The sequence below is a fragment of the Leopardus geoffroyi genome, chromosome B1, assembly GCF_018350155.1.
Source record: "Leopardus geoffroyi isolate Oge1 chromosome B1, O.geoffroyi_Oge1_pat1.0, whole genome shotgun sequence".
NCBI lineage: Eukaryota > Metazoa > Chordata > Mammalia > Carnivora > Felidae > Leopardus > Leopardus geoffroyi.
The window spans coordinates 185,520,258-185,537,423 of record NC_059327.1 but is presented as its reverse complement, the minus strand read 5'-3'; the positions used below and the strand labels follow the sequence as shown (position 1 = coordinate 185,537,423).

At 47.5% G+C, this 17,166-nt stretch overlaps 1 protein-coding gene across 1 annotated transcript in view; it reads right to left on the bottom strand.

Moving 5' to 3' along the window:
• Window positions 1-14,738, bottom strand: part of LGI2 (leucine rich repeat LGI family member 2) — a 31,844-nt gene extending 17,106 nt beyond the window's left edge. The window contains exons 1-6 of the mRNA XM_045474365.1: window positions 14,256-14,738; window positions 12,284-12,355; window positions 10,660-10,731; window positions 8,249-8,320; window positions 3,292-3,363; window positions 2,164-2,333 (exon numbers count right to left, since the gene is read on the bottom strand). Coding sequence (XP_045330321.1) covers window positions 2,164-2,333; window positions 3,292-3,363; window positions 8,249-8,320; window positions 10,660-10,731; window positions 12,284-12,355; window positions 14,256-14,464 — 667 coding nt within the window. The 5' untranslated portion in view covers window positions 14,465-14,738. The remainder of the gene's footprint in view (window positions 1-2,163; window positions 2,334-3,291; window positions 3,364-8,248; window positions 8,321-10,659; window positions 10,732-12,283; window positions 12,356-14,255) is intronic.
• Window positions 14,739-17,166: the final 2,428 nt, after the last annotated feature.

Genomic DNA, 17,166 nt, shown 5'->3' with positions numbered 1-17,166 from the left:
CCGGGTGCCAGAACACAACGGTAACAGTATCTTCCTCTCCTTTCTCCACCTGAAGAATTTACTCCTTTCCCGAAAATCTGAGCTAAGAGAAAAAGCAATGCCCTCAGACGACGTGCTTCTTCCCTAAAATGCAGTGAGGATGCCGTAACAGTACCAGGACTCTCAGATTTGGCTTTCCATCTGCCATCATCCTTGCACATTTCCCTTCCAGCCTTGAATAAAGCACCAAAGAATGAGCCTTGATATGAGCAGGAGATAGGAACCAAAGAAACCCCAAACAAAACAAAACAAAACACCTCAGAATGTATTGACTTCGTTCTTACAAGGCACAAGGCAGGGACTATCCCTGGGGGTTGACACAACTTGGTTCCGCCATTTTTTCTTGATGGAGAAAACTATGAGCAAAAGCTAATTTGTTGATGAGTCTCAAAAGGATAAGACAGTAGCAAAGATAGAATCATCACTTCCCTGTTACCAGGGAGGACTGTCGACTATCTAAATCTTAGTAGGAAGCTTTTTAGCAAAGGCAAATATACATAGGAGAGAGGATGCCCTAAAATGTGTTAGGGGGCTCATGCTGCATCATGGGTTCTGGGTTTAGGACCAAGGTTGGTTCCAAGCCCCGTCTATTCCTATGACAATTCTCAGAGCCCAGATCATTTCCATAACCGTCCCCAAGGCTCTAAGGTCAGAAATGATGTTTTCTCATATAAATTATTCCCTGTCCCCAGATCCTCGATACCCAGGTCATTCCTCCCAGAGACTGGCAGAGTTTTCAGGCAGGTGTGAAGAGAACAATGGGAAAGCTGCTCACTTCACCTGGGCGTTCAGAGAACTCGCCGGAAAAACTGGAGAAGAGGCGAAAAGGAGCCCCGGTGAGCTGTAGTTTGGCATTTCACACCAAATGGCCTTGAATGCCACCTTTTGGTGCAAATGTCATTGACTATGACCTCTGATTTATTGCACTGCTCTACAATATAATAAATAACCTGCTAGTGGCCTCAGCTGGCAAAGGGCACCTGCCAATTACACAGCTGAATAGGCTCCTGTTCAACGACGGAAGACAAGGGCATCCCACAAGACTTGCGGTTTTCTTTCAAAAACACGTGAACTTGTAAAGTTCCTTATTTACAGAGATATCTGGAAACAGTTTTTACTTTATGAGTTCTTGTTTGTTTCTTTGTTTGGAGGGCAGCAGTAGGGCTGGCCTAAATGTCCCATTTTGTTCTTGGAGGGTTTTTTTTTTTTTTGCCTCTGAGTTTCTGTAACTATTTTCTGAGTTCTCATTCCTGCTGTTCCCACTGACATGCCTCGAGGCTTTGTAGATATCAACTCTCAGCCTAAATGTTTATTTTTATAAGTTTGGTAAGCAGGTTTCATACTGCGGATTGATCTGTTTTCCTTTAAAATCTGGCTTCAGAAGCTGGAGAAAACTCCACCTAAGCCTTTCATACGGAGGCACTCACCTGCTCTCTACAAGGTGTAACACTGGAGGCAGTTAGTATTTTAATTTTATCTCATAACCCGTAAAATGTATAAATGGAAACCCCGAGGCAGGTCCTGGAAAAATGCAAAATCAAACTTCCTTTACATTTTTCCTCAATGTGAGTTTTTTCTTTAGTAACTAATTGTTCACTTCTATTTCCATTTTGCCATTGGTTATAACTCAGCCAGTTACCTCTTTTTTACAGGGAACTACGAAAGCAATGTATGGACTTTAAAGTCTCATATTTATTAGCTGCACGTTCAGTAAACTTCCTATTATTCAATCAAGGGAACAGTGAAAACAGTCGATCAAGACAGCAGGAATGTGGCCCTCTCTGCACGGACTTTCCGTGAAACCTCATTTGCAAATGTGCTTATGCCCAACTTGCCAGTTCACACTTTGGCCCTTAAAGAAAAAAAAACAAACCTTCAGAGAAATTTGAATTTTGTAAAGAATCACAATTCAAGCCAGGGCACTTAACAAAAAATCCTCCTGAACTGTTGAGATGTTTTCCTGACCACATCAGTTCATTTCCTTTAGAACGCTTAAATGTCACCTAAAATAATTTGGATAGAAAACGTTTACACCCACTTTTCTCTGGTTCCTGTGGATGATAGAAACGAAACACAAAGGGATTCCTCTCAGTCAGAGTCCTTCACGAGAGCGGTTCTGAATACCTGTGGTTGTGCATTCGTAGTCGAAGCTCGGCACATCATTTAGCGTTTTTTCCTGATATTCGGGGGGACCGATGCACAGGACGTCAGACACCGTGGAATTTGTCATCTTCAACCACAGATACAACCACTTGGCTTTGCAGTCACATTCAAATTTATTGCCCCTTAAATCTCTAAAAACCAAAACAAAACACAAACACATACCTGGAGAAATGGACATGCCTGAAATGTTTCAGCAGGAATACGATGATTTAACATCCTGATCTATTTCATACCCCCCCCCCAAAAAAAATTAAAAGAAATTAAAAGAATGTTGTATTTAATGCATCCTATTTCTTGTGTGCATCACTGACTTTACTTAATGATCTTCAGTGCCCATGATTTTAACTGTAGCTTACAGAGAGCTCTCGGAGCTGACATACCACTATTTCTCCAAACTCTCCTGAAACGGTCATCATGCCAGGCTGGAAATGGGGGAGGGTAGACAGAAGAACGTTCCCCCCTCCCCCCACAGATGCAGACTCTCACAAAGCCAGGACATTATAGGAAGATAGCGTTCACGAACACAATCGAAACATTAAGATCTTGTGGAACAATGTCCGGTAAGAAGTGCCAAACACTAGAAGATACAGCAGAGGGATACGCTACCTTGAAAAAGGAAACCTCACACCCGGCGAGCTTTATTTGCCATTGGCCTAACGCTACTAAGTGTATTCCAACGTGGCAAGACCTAACACAATACCAACTATATATTGTTTCCCGCCATGCACTCTTTGTCACTGATTTCTTTTTTCTAAATGTTTATTTATTTTGAGAGAGAGAGAGAGAGAGAGACAGAGACAGAGACAGAGGGAAAATGCATGGGGGAGGGACAGAGAGACAGAGGAAGAGAGAATCCCAAGGGGACTCCACGCTCCTTTCAGGGGCTTGAGCTCATGACCACATGCAGGACCTGAGCCTCTATGAAGAGTCAAATGCTCAACTGACGGAGCCACCTGGGCGCCCCTGTCACGAATTTCTGACTGCAACATAAAAGAAATGCAGTGAGGGGGAGAGGGGGCATTAAAGACATGATTAACTTGGACACAATGACACATGATTAACTTGGACACAAGCATTTTCCTTACTTACAGTTCAATCAGAGAGTCTAAATCACTGAAGACATCCCTTGGGAGTGCTTTTATGTGGTTATTGGCCAGAGAACTAGAATAAGAAAATCACATGTTAATGTGGTTATTATCCTCAGGCCCTGTCACTCCAAAGCCCCTTAAACAAAGCTAATGCTTTAAAACAGAGCTCTCTCTAAACCTCTTCAGCACAACATGGCTCAATTTCTGGCTTTGCTCATTGATACTGAGATAAATAAGTTTTGTGAGACAAAGACAGCATGATAGATGCTGGAGTACAATGTACTTTTTGCTTTGTTTTTAAAAGAAGCTCTTTATATACATTTGTTAAACGTTGGATGGCATCTTATATTTCTCAGAATAAAAGCCAAAGTCCCTTTGATGTCATGCAAGACTATTGTCTAGTTACCCCCACTCCCACTTAACTATGAGACTGGATCTCTGACTACTCGAACACCCACGCTGGCCCCTTTGCTATTCAAATGGATAAGGCACTCTCCCACCCTGAGGCCCCTGAACTTGTGATTCATCTGCCTGAACGATCTTCCTGTGGGTACCCACACAGATCACGCCATCATCTCTTTTAGGTCTGTCCTCACTGATCACCACTTCCCTGACCTCTACCAGCTCCCTTCCCTGCTCGGTTGACCTTCACCGCACGACTGTCGCTTCGCATACCACATATTTTAATTCTCTGTTTATTGGCTGTGTATTCTCCCCAGACATAAGCAACACGAGGGCAGAGATTGTGTTTGTCCACATCTGTATCACGGCATCCAAGCAGTGCCTGGCACATAGTAGGTACTCAGGAAGCCTTTACTGAGTGAGTAAGTGAATGAACGAATGAAGCACTGAGGTGAGAATGATCAAAGAAAAGATGTACAGTCTTGTCCAAGAAGTTTCCCTGCAGTCCATCTACGCAAATTCTATTACTTGTGAGTCTAAGAAAGGATTCAGTAAATACTCTTTTGCACAAAGACTCTCAGCTCTAACCCCACGATAATATAAAATTTCAATGGACTACAGTGTTTAGGGAGCAACCGATTGTGATCGGTTTCTTTTCTCATTAGCGAAGGTTGACCAGAAAGCATTTTGCATTGCTCTTAGTTTGGAAGATCTAAAATGTCCTAGTCTGTTCCTCATCTCCAGGAAGAATGACTACCATCAACGCTTTTTCTGATGATTCAGGATCATGCAGTGCCCTGTCATCATCCTGCTGAAGATGAATGTCCGTGGTGCTGGGCTGTTGACGTAGAAAGATGCTGGGTGTTGAAAAGATGTACATCGAGCCTGCGCTTCTCCCCAGGGCATCATGCTCTAACGTGAGTCAGCCGAGAGACTGATGCCTACTTTTGTTTTCTTTTATTCACGTGAGTGCAAACAGCAAGACATATAAATGATAAACACGTACGCGATTCAGCACCACCCTCTTTAAAACATATATATGAAATTAGCCTTGTGGGCATACAGTGACCCAGCGGCTCGCAGAGAAAGCTTCGAGCCCACGTGTAACCCAAACATTCTTGCTGCAATATACCAAGAGAATATGGGGAAACCTGAACATTTCACAATTATGTCCCTTCCTGCCTACGTAACCACAAATGGATTAAAATGCAATTTCATGTATTATTTTACTTTTCTTTCCTAAATGATTTAGGGGTACATTTCTAAAGATGTTGGAAAACAGGCTGAATAGGTAATCAGGCTGAACATTGTCGGGCAGTAGCTTTCTGAAATTTAAAAAAAAAAAAAAAAAGGTGCTTGTTTTGCTTTTTTACTGGCTGATGGTCACTTTTTCTGGAAAGCCCCAAAAATTCTTTTAGCTAATTAAAGGTGAATTATTTAGCTAGACATTTTTAGCTAATTGAAATGTACTGTACCCAAGTGATAAGAATATATGGCAAGTTCGAAGCCCAAAAATGTAGAATGTTTAGCAACCTTTCCAAGCATTCAATTTCAGAAAGCCAAATTATTTAGATGGACTATCCACTCCACTCACACTAAGTGCATACCATCTCCCTTTCCATTTCATTTTGCCTACAAATTTATGGCACTTACTTCATTTCTGAAACTACTTAACAGCAACCTGTCCCCTGGGCTTTGCAGGACTGCTGGAAAATAAATGTCCTAGATCTTAGTTACAGATTGGTACTGCTCCTTCAATGCTTTGAAACCTGATCTATGTTTCTTGAGAACAAGAATGTGAGTCTGTAGGTGCTGGAAAAACTCATAAAAAGATACAAACCAGATACTTAAGCAAATTCCATCTAGTGACTTCCTTGAGCATAGGCGTGAGCTTTGGAGAAGCGGTGTGCAAACCTCCTTGCTTAGAAGTTGACAAAAATTGGGGCAGGTGGGAGGACTGGTCCAACTTTCAACAATGTATTAAATGCTTTAACTCCTACCTACGTCTCCAACCTACGGAGTCAGCTTTAGAAGTCACCTGACTTGCCCAGAAGCAGAGTATATGTGGAAAATCCAGCTCAGTAAGGAACCCATTGATCAACCAGGGAATCACACGGGATGTGCTGCTAGCTTTCAGCCCTGTACTAGACGCTGGGGGAAGAGCAGGGCTAATGAAAGATCTGCGTGGGCCCTGTCCTCAGGGAGCTTTCAATGCAGCTGGGGAGATAAAACTGACATCACGAAACAGTACCAACCAGTACGGCCAGGGCTACTTACAGGGTTGGGTAAGTGCAACCAAGAGGGAGGTTACAGAGGGGAGATCAAGAACGGCTCCATGGGGGAGAGAGAACTTAATCTGGACTTTGAAGGAAGAGCAGATTACAGGAGGTCTAAGGTAGAAAATACAACATCCTAGGCAATGGACAGGATGTGAGGAAAAGCCCAGGAATGGGATGGGTTGGGTGCACACCGGGGTCCACGGCGAGATCAGTGTTCTGAGGACATTTAAGGACATGAGGTTGGAGAGCTGGGGAGTGCCAGGCTCCATACGCTTGACTGTAGAATGGCAGCATGCAGTGGGACGGGCACCTGAATGCATCAGAAGTACGCCGGACCCAAGCAAAGGGCTCTTCGTCACACAGAATAGAAGGTGCCTCTCAACACACATGCACACATTATATACACGTGTGGTTGTGTGCACAAATAACCAGTGCGTGTGCACAGTTACGTGCACACGCAGCATGTACACCCATCTACCCGCATAGAAGTCCGTGCATCTCTGAGCAAACCTGTGCCAAGATCTGCAAATACACGTGCACAACTGCTGCATGGTCACGCCTGTTTTCAGACCAAGGACCCGTAGTCAATGGGTCAAAGGAAAGCTGACACCTGGGCTAACTCAGTCACGTGGCTTTTTGCTTACGTTCATGATCTGGCCAGAGCTTCTGCTCGAAAGCAAAGCCTCTCATTCCTGACTTCTGGGAACCAGATCGATCTGGTCACAGCTGTTCCTCTCCAGACACCCACAGCTGTCTTCTTAGCAGACCCTGTCTGGCCACTCAAACTGACAAGGGTACTCAGCAGTCCATGGAGAAAATGGAGACTTCTTAATGAGTGGAGGGGGGCCGTGCTGTTGCTGTTGACCATGATAATGACGGCAGCTCCAAGCACACCTTGCGCGTTTACTACGGCTAATGGGCTGGATGCTTTGCAAGCAAGCATTAACCCACTCTATGCAGCAATCCCGTGGGGTCAGTATAATCACCCCCACCTCCAGGATGAAGAAACTGTGGTCCACAAAGGCTAGGCAACGTTAATAAATGGTGGCCTTGAGATTGGGACCCAAGTCTATGTGACTCCAAATCCATGACCTTAACCTCTACAGGAATGCGGGGATTTGGTGTCTGGGTTCCATCTGAAAACAAAACAAGACAACAGCAACAACAACAAAGTGAGGCTTTTACAGAAAGAAGGAAAACCTGGGGCAATAATGACAACATGAGGCTGACACTCTCCAGGATCGGTGGTGCCGATCCAGACGTTTGGACCTCCCGTACTCCTCCCGTATCTGCTTACTTTAGGAGGTTTATTTAACTCAGACAGGGCTTCTGCTTGGTAGGATTCCAGAATCAAGTGCTCGTCGAGCCTGCTGACTGACACCTTTGCCTGTATCAGGGCTTGATGTAAATGATTATCTCTTTCGATGTGTGTCAGTCAGGGTTGCACCTGCTGAAGGCACTATCACCGCTGCCCAACACCCCTATTCAGAATCTTCCTATTCTCCCAATTTTCTTTTTTAGCACAGAGATGAGACATGTTATCTTACTCAATCACAAAGTATCTATCATGCACACAGGACCTGATTCCTGGCTAATAAATGGTTCTTACCAAGAAAATGACTATTTTTACATTTTCATGAACACAGCTGCAATTTTTTTCCAGTTTTCTAAATATGCCAAGTATGTGTACTTGCCTCATTCTGATATGGCAATTCAAATCAATTTGTGTTTAACTTTTTTTCCTCCAGAAAGCTATTAAAGAAGCCAGAGAGCTTAGCTTAAGCTGCAGATTAATCCAACATAAAAGAAAAAGCTATTTGCATTCAAATTAGAGGAACCACAAAAAATGTCTCTATTCCATTTCACCCAAATTTTGATCCTGCCTTCAACATTCTTCAATGAGTTAACTGAAGCCTCAGTTCCCAAATCTGTAAAATGGAGACTCACAAAGATAACGAAGAGAAGGCTCACTAGGCACGCAGGCACACAGCAGGTGTGTTATACGTGACAGTGTCCTTCCTACCTTCTTCATCACTGGACAGAGGGCCCTCGCGGCTCCTCGTTTCACATGCTGTCATGTGGCCCATAACGGCAACTCAGGGTAATGGAAAAGACAGTTAAGCTGAGTGCATGAGCAATCACACTGGACTGCTGTCTGATCAACAATACAAAACACTTCGGGCAACCTGGAACTTCGTTTCCTTGAGAGAATGTTACAATATGGACAAAAGAGTCAAGAAACAGCAAGCATCTCGCAACACATTTCATAGGACTTACAGGTGAGTCAGGTCACGAAGGCCACGAAAGGCATTTCTTGAAATGGTTTCTATCTTGTTCCCTTCAATGAACCTAAAGAGAACAGCAGTATCATTCCACCAAATTTTCTCCACTTAATCTCTCTAAACGATATTCAAAATGAATTCTTTTTTAAGTGGAGTACGTTCACTTTTATTATTTTTTTAATGTTTATTTATTCTAGAGTGAGAAAGAAGGTGTGAGTGGGGAGGGGGGAGGGGCAGAGAGAGAGAGGGAGACACAGAATCTGAAGCAGGCTCCAGGCTAGCAGCACAGAGCTGGACGTGGGGCTCGAACTCGTGAACCAAGAGAGCGTGACCTGAGCCGAAGTCGGATGCTTAACTGACTGCGCCACCCAGGTGCCCCCAAAACAAATTCTAAAAGCACTCATGAATTTAAAACATTCACCTCTGAAAAACACAAACAAATAAATAAAAGTAAATAAAACATTCATGTTTTATAAATAAATAAATAGATAAATAAATAAATAATGCAAGCAATCCTTCTCTGAAGGATTAGGTCAGCTACACCAGATTCCAAGTGGGAGCCAGGTTTGTGTGCAAGAATGCGTCCACACAAGTGTGTGTCCTACACTCGTTCCAGAAGCAGCATGGAAGTCCTCACATTCAGAGCTGGCAACACGGCTGGGGGGTGGGGGGAGACATCTTGGGGGGAAAGACGAGAAGAAAGCCCAGTACAAAGGCAAGAAATTCTTACATCTCTGCAAGGCTGGAAAACTTCCAGACATTCTCCCCACTCAAACCCCCTTAGAGTTTACAGCGCCTGGCTATTAACACTCTGGTTAATATCGTTGTCTCTTGAGGGGAGCCCATTGTTTGACGTCTCTGCGTTCAAATCTTTGCTGGGGGAGAATTCCAGTAAGCTCGGCTTCCGGCAAACTCGAGTTCAGCATGTCCCATACAGCCTAATCTCTGAACAAATGGGTAACAAGGCAGGAATTCTCTCAAGATCTCTAAGCCACTAGGAAATAGGAAATATAATGAAGTTGAGGATGGGCCAAACTTCTTGCTCTGTGCTAAAATGGCTTAGGGCTTGCACACAGGCCCTTACGATAATAACCCTGACTGTGCTTTGAAGTCTTCCAGGGAAATACATAAAGCGAATGCTCTGTGACTATTCCCTAGGACCACAGAGAACTAAATTTCAGTTTATGGCATCCCATTACCTCAAATGTAAGAGGGTCTTTGATGAGACGGTCCAAGGGAGAGGCTTTGCGACATGATGCCATTCGTTGGTAAAATAGTTCTTGATTCTTATACTGACCTTTATTTGATGTCTTATTTGTTTTAAATCAGGGGTCTCTTGAGTACGAGAATTCGGTATAGGCTGATAAGCGGACTTCCCCCTCAGTAACCTTGGCAGTAAGATGAACTACTCACAAGAGAAAACTGATAGCTTTACATGTGCTACCCCCATCAGCTGTTCAAGTGCTTTGACAGAACGTAGTTAGGCTTAGCACTTCAGTCATAACCTGCTTTCCATATTCTGTATACTATCAGGCTGCTATGAAAGTTTACATATCATGTGTATTCTGGAGGAAGAATTCCTTCAGAGACACCTTTCCTAAGGACATAAAATCAGCAGAGTTTTCTTAGACCCACGATGCGTTTAGAATTCAAACATCTACCTGTTAACCTCAGATAAGAAAGCGGAGACCAGCCTTTAAAAATCCCTCCGAATGCTAAATAAGGAAATCCCATCTGATAGCAGGACTAATATTATTACAAAGTTACAAAAGGCAAGGATGAAAGCATTTAAAAGGCAAGAAGACATGAAAGGGGGGAAAGGCAAATCAGAAAAGAAACCGGGAAACAAAATCCCAACAAGGGCAAAGCTCTCTGCTAGGGGGAACAACCTGCACATCCAAAAAGAAAACAAAACCTCTTCTTTTAAAGAAGAAAAAAATACAATTAGACTCTCATCAGCAGCTCATGGGAGACACTGCGACAGGGAAATGGGATAGCCAAATTCAAAACGTGAAGTTATATCCCCATATAGGGAGACTTTATTTAAAAATAAGTAACCCTCAGAAGCCTTCAGCTTTATTTCTGGCCGATCAGCAAATCCATGCCTAGTTATGAGAGGTAAAAATATCCAACGCAATTTCCAATTGTGCTTACTCCATGCCAAATTAAATGTCAGCAGAGAATGAGTGAATATCTTTCCTCCTTTGTTTGCTTTCACCCGCTTTGTCTCCAACCTCCTCCTGTCCCAGCATGTTTATACACAAGTAAACTATAAAAGGTCAGGGCTGAAAAGAGAATGGGGTGTCCTCCATTTTGTCCGCCCCGAAGCTCTCTAAGAGAGACAGCAATAGAATGATTCGATGGACATACCCAACGCTCAGCCAACAGACAAAGCCCAACACTTACAGGTATTCGAGATGAAACAGTCCAGCAAAAGCATCATCCCGGATGGCTGTAAATGAGTTAGAATTCAGCAATCTGAAAACACAGGACAGATTTCAATGCAGAGATTTATACCTGGAACCACACAGTGAGACCCCTTTCTGTTGTCTTTCGCTACATTCTGATCCACGGCAAAAACGGGCTCTTTGCAGCCCAAGCCTGGCTCCGTAGGTGCACAACCCGACTCGCAGATGCTGGTAGGCAATTGCCAAGTGGAGTCCTTTTGGCTAGATTTTTGGGTCACCCCACTGCTCCACCCCCCCCCCTCCCCTGTGGGTCTCAGTAAATTCTCTCAAAACATGCCAACGCTCAGCACAACTAAACGGCCAGCCAATGCTTTGCCATGCCCGAGCCACCATGGAATCAGAGATCTAAAAGGACCTAACCCAACTGTTTTCAGAGAAATGTGTGCCCAGAGAAGTGACTTGACCAAAGTCACACAGCTGAGACCACAAAAATTAAAACTGAAAAAACTAAAACTCCTTTCTACCATATTATACATTCCCATGAGAAATGATAAAAAAAAAAAAGTTTAAGAAATCTTCAAAGTCTCTTTATCAGCACATAGTTTCCTATTAGTCACCACGTAAGCTTCTTTGGTAAAAGTTCATAGAATCTATATCGTCACCACTTGAGTCTATTTGGTGAAATGCCTGAAATTGTGTCTCCCGCATATGGAAAGTATATTTTAATAGAACCACAATTTCCAAAAAGTGACAGCTTTTAAAATGTTAAGTACGAGGTCAGAAGCAGGTCCATAATATTTCAAGAACAGAACTATCCACGTTAACTTTATTTAGGATGAGAAGTGATCCATCCCTCACATGTTTTCTGGAATACGTTGCTTGATTTTAACAGCCTCTCAAATTTAAGAAACAGAATAAACAGAACGAGCTATGTGCTCATGACTTTGCCTATCACTGACTTGCTTTTGAAAACTGCTTTTTGGACATTTCTTTTCATCAGCAAACAATAACGGGACTGGGATGCCAGGCATGACATGAGCTCTCGCCAAGAGTGGCTGGATACAGAGCAGTTACGAGTGTGGGTTAGAAAGCGGCTGGGATTTTGCACAAGTTACTTAACTCCTCTGAGCCTTAATTTTCTCATCTGTCAAATGGGGAGCTAAAAATACTCTCTTTGTAGGGCTGATCAGATGATCAGATAACATTTTCCATATAAATGGATAGTATGCTGCCTGATGGTTTATATCCTCAGTCAATGAAAAATACTTCTATTTCCAGAGCCAACAGCGAGAGTGTAAAAGGCAGGTTTTCTTTTAAAGTGAGGTGTTTGGAAAACGCTTCATTTAGGTGAAATTTGGGTCATCATTCAATGTCATCACGTCTCCTGTTGCCAAACACGGGTGTTGGGATCTATGATAAGTCCTGGAGGAAAACATGGGCCAAAAGGAGACACTGAGCAAAGAGCCTGAGATTCAGTCAGGTGGGGACACCACAGGGGAAGCTAACACTGAGAGTTTATTGGGGGTATTTAAGGAAGGACTGATACCAAAGGGGCAGGGATGGTTCCTCCCAGGTCTATACCTCCGGGGGCCCCATTTTCAGAGAGAACATCCCATACTCACAGCAGCTGTAGGGAAGGCAGGTGGGAAAACATTCGGTCCTTGATTTCGGAAAACGTTCCATTTACCAGGCTCCTGCGGGCAAAAGAGAAGCAAAACAAGGCCTAGGTCTCTTTCAGAAGTGATCGCAGGATGGGCAACCGGCCATATTCTCCACCTGTATTTCAAACTCCTCCACTCAAAAATGAGGCTTAAAATCGTCAACCGGGGCGGGGGGGGGGGGGCTTCTCAGGGGTAGAAACGAGAAGAGTCAAGCCATTTTCCAACGAACTGGATCAATATGAAAACTAGTCTGAATAATAGAAGCCTTTACCATCAGTCTAGCTCCTTCCACAGACATTATCTCAGCAAGTTTAAATCAATCCCCTCCCTTCCTTCTCTGAACTACAGGAGGCCCTGGCTGAAAATGGATAATTACTTCACCTCTGCCCAGGATTCTGTTTGTGTAGACACAGCATTAACGTTGGCCGGGGAAACTCCGGGGAAGGTTTAAGCATTCCCCTTGGGAACCCATCTCTGAAAGACACTCAGAGCACCTCTGGTTAAATGCACTGTGAAAGCCTTGGGGAAAAACCCAAGAGACACCTGAACTGGAATGTGCGGTAGGAGGCAATGCCATCTGCCAGATATAATGGTCAAGGCGGGGGCAAGCGGCTTGACTGTTTGTGCCACCAGGTCCCCTATCCTTTCTGGCCACAGCAGGACCTCAATACATTATTTCAACATTACTTCAGTTAACATGCAGAGCAATTAAGCAGCTGCCGTTCTAAAGCATTTAACAAGGGGAATTCTAATTTCTGGAATCCTCCCTGTCACTCGACTTAGCAACATTAGGAATCAAAAAGGCTCTCGGTTCCTGCTGGCCAGACCCTCTGGAGTTTCTGTAAATGCAAATGGGAATCCCTTCAGCCCCGCACCTTGCCTGGGGTGGGAGGCAGGGGAGTGTAGTAAGAAGGACGTGAAGAACTTCACCCCTGGGACTCCCTGCCTCTGTGTTTGGGTGGGCATCACCCCAGCACCTTGGCCTGGAAGGAGGAAGTTCTTTCCGCAGGAAACGTTTCCCAGCAGTAAAGATATAGCCCAACACAGCCCCTTCCACTGTCAATGGGACCTGGCTGTGGGGCTTGTGGGGCTGTGTGAGGGCAGGTTGGAGGCATCACTTAGCAGGTGAAGAAATAAGGTGGGGCCCTTCCCGTTAATTCCTCCAGCGCTGAAAAAGCGGCCAACTTAATGTGTGCTAGGGAGAGGGGGCAAGAAGCCCTTGTGAACTCAGGGCAAGAAATCTTCCTGCACTTGGCCACTGGCCTGGGTGCCCTAGGCTCTGCCCAGCGCAGTGCTCCCCTCTACCAGGCCTCATGAGGTGGCCCCCACTTCCTGAGGCTGCATGCCTTTGCTCGGGTCCCTCCGGACCTGCGGTGTGGACTGGTCGGGAGGAGGCCACGGTGTAAACCACCGCCCCAGGCGCGAGGTGGGACAGTGAGGCCTCATCGCTCCCCTGTTTACACTCACTCCAGTCAGGCTCGGGGGCACATTCCTGCCCCTACACAACCACCCCTCCCCCCTCCACATGCTCTCAAACTTTAACGCACCCCAGAATCACCTGGGACGCCACAGGCTGACTCCAAGTGGAGCCAAGGCTCCACTCCTGAGACCCTGCTTCATTGAACGCGGGCCCGGAAATCTGCATTGGCACGAGCTCCCCCAGGTGGGTCTGATGCAGCTGGCCCGCGGGGCACACTTTAAGAAACACGGCCACAGGGGGCTGGGCTGGGCTCCCAGGCTCTGGGTCTCGGGCTCCCTCCACCCACCCCTGGGCCCGAGACTCCACCCACGTCCCACAGCGCGCCCCCACCCAAGCGCGGAGAAAGAGGCCGGGAAGCGGGGTCGGGGTCGCGCTGTCCCAGCGCCGGAGGCAACTCCCCGGCGGCGGCGGGCGCAGGGTGGGGCGGGGACTGGAGGGGTCCCACTCACTCACAGGGAGCTGATGTCGCCCGGCACGATCCTGGGCACCCAGGAAGAGCCCACGCAGATGATGGACTCCTTGGTACAGCTGCAAGTGGCGGGGCAGCGCGCCAGCCGCCTCACCTGCGCGCCCGGCGGGATCAGGCACGCGGCGCTCAGCAGCAGCAGCAGCCCCGGCGCCCCGCCGCCGCCGCCGCCGCCGCCGCCCCGCCGCAGCGCCATGCCGGGTCCCCGCCGCCCGCTCCCCGCCCCGGCGCCCACCGCCGCCGCCGCCGCCGCCGCGCCGCGCGCTCGGACCCTGCGCCGCTGCAGACGCGGGCGCCGCTCGCTGCTCCGCCGCCGCCGCTGCTGGCGAGGACGAGGGCGCCGCGGGTGTGGGAGGCCGAGCCGCAGCCGAGCAGCATGCTGGCCGCCACCCCCACTCGCGCCCCCCCACCCGAGCCCGGGCTCGCTGGGCGGCCGCCGCCGCTGCGCCCGCCGCACTCGCGCCCGCCTGACATCAGCACTCGCGCCCGCAGCCCGCTCTGGCCAATGAATAATGCGGGGCGGGTGCCCGCCCCCGCCGCGCCCCGCCCGGACCCTCCCGACCCTCCCCGGGAGCCGCGGGCCCGGGGAAAAGTTGGGTGACCTTGGGGGAGGGGCCGCCCTGGCCGGAGACGGCCCCCCCCCTCCTCCCCCGGGGGCCCGACTGAGCGGCTGGGGCTCACATCCCCCTCCACCCCCCGCTGCTGTCCCTCCTAGGGCTCCAAATGATTTGGGGGAGGCACTGGGCTTCTTTCAGCTGGGACAAAGTGTGAGGCCAAAAAAAAAAAAAAAAAAAAAAAAAAACCAACCCTAGGACCTGGGGAACTGGCTTCATTGCTGGGTGCTTTGAAGAGCACAGAATTTTGAGCAGCCTTTATTAATTTTTAAGAGAAGAAATGAAGTGAATGCTACCATGGACTTCGGCCGGGATGATTTTGCTCGTCTTTCGCGGCGGGGCACTGGGGTCGGGCGCGCGTTCCCGCAGCATCCGGGGGGGGGGGGGGACTGAAGCCCGCCACCTTTCCCTGGGGAAGGCACGTAGAGCAGAAAAGCTGCTACAGCAGTGCACGCCCCTTGCTGCTCGGCGGCCTGCCTCCTGCTTGCTACACAGATACATGCCTCCCAAAGTTTTCCCTCGCTCAGCGTGCTCACTGGCACCGCAACCACCCCAATTAAAGGACAGAGAGGAGTAGAGATTGGGGGCCTGACACATCCTAGGCACTGTGCATTTCATCCCCTAACTGTTTGAGGCTGGTCCCATTCATATCCCCAATTCACTGATGAGGAAACTGAGACCCGGGAAACATCAGTAAATGGCTGGTGGTGGAGTAAATGGCCGGGCAGGGATGGGATTCAGAGCCAGGATGGGGACTGGGACCCAGGCTCTACTGAGCCCCTCTTCTACTCAGCACGTTTGATACGCCGAGCTTGAATCTTACCACAAGGTGATGTGACCTGGGGAGATAAAATGGCTAAAGCAGAACCAAAATAATGGTGAATCGCCCAAACTGCTCAGGGTAGGGAATCAAGGGCACCATCACCAGGCTACTAACCAAGGAACATAGTTTCGTATGTTCAGATATATCCAGAAAAGGCAGCACCCAATGCAAAAGGTTATTACTGTTGGAATCATCAGTTATTGATTCCTCAGCAAACATTTTGAGCACAAACTGGGCTGGCCACTGTGGAAGGGGACAAGAGCACAGGCCGTAGGGATCCTCAGGGAGCTTGAAGTCATGCTGGGTGGATAGCCCTAAAGAAGTAACTCCACATGGAACACGGGGGTTACAGACTCACTAAAAGAGGTTCAGGAATTGAAAGCAAGTTTGTTATAGATAACTTCATGGAAGGAGCTGGACATTCCATTGAAGGGCACTATCCAGCACCAGCATCCATGTCAATCAGTCTACATTCATCATCACTGAATTCCCACATCTACTCTGAGAAGTGGGTCTTTCCCACTTCCAGATGGGAAAACCGAGTTCAGAGATGTTCTTCTCTTGTTCAAGGTCACACAGGACCCAGCCAGGAGGATCCTCCTCCAGAAAGGGCTGCTGCGTCAGGCCCTCATTGCCATATGGGAAGGCATTACAGATGCTTTGCTCAGCAAGGCCCAGTGCTAGGGGCTGAGGACACAGACCTCTAGGGAAGGCAACAGGCACATGGGCCCACAACCATGGACGTGTGTCCTGCATACCTGAAAGACGTCAGCCCTGGGAGGCATGGACTACTGCTTTATGGAGAGGGGTGGGGAGGCTTTTGTAGTGCAGTGCCTTCCTGCTGCCCCAGGAAAAGAAACTTTGGTTCTCAGCTGTGTGGAGTGGAGTGAGGAGGAAGGGTAGAGAAGGTCAACCCTCTGTTCCCAGAACTAGACAGGTTTGGGTTAGCATCCCAGCCTGCCACTCTCCAACTGTAACCGTGGGCAACTTACACTTTCTCTAAGCCTCGATTTCTTCACCTGTAAATTGGGAGCTGGTTGTATCCACTTGGGGGAGTTAATTGTGATCAAGAATGTGAAGCACCCTAGGCCACACAGAAGGTCCTGGGTGTTTGTTCAGAGGTCAGTGTGATACTGTGGGCAGGGCAGATCTCAGCAAAACCCTGGGACTGGAGGGGAGAGATGGGAGCCAAGAGGGCCTGTAAAAGGAGGTGAATTTTCCTAACTTTCGTGCCTCTGTTTTAATGAACACAGTCTAGCACAGGGGTTCTCAACCAGCGGTGACACTTGGCAACGTCTGGAGACATTTTAGGTTGTCACAGTGGGGTGGGTATGTAATGAGCAGAGGCCATAGATACTATTAAACATCCCGCAGTGCACAACAAAGAATGATTCAGACCAAAATGCTGCTGGTGCCAAGGTGGAGACACCCTTCCCTAATGTCCTGGAAAGACTCTGGGCA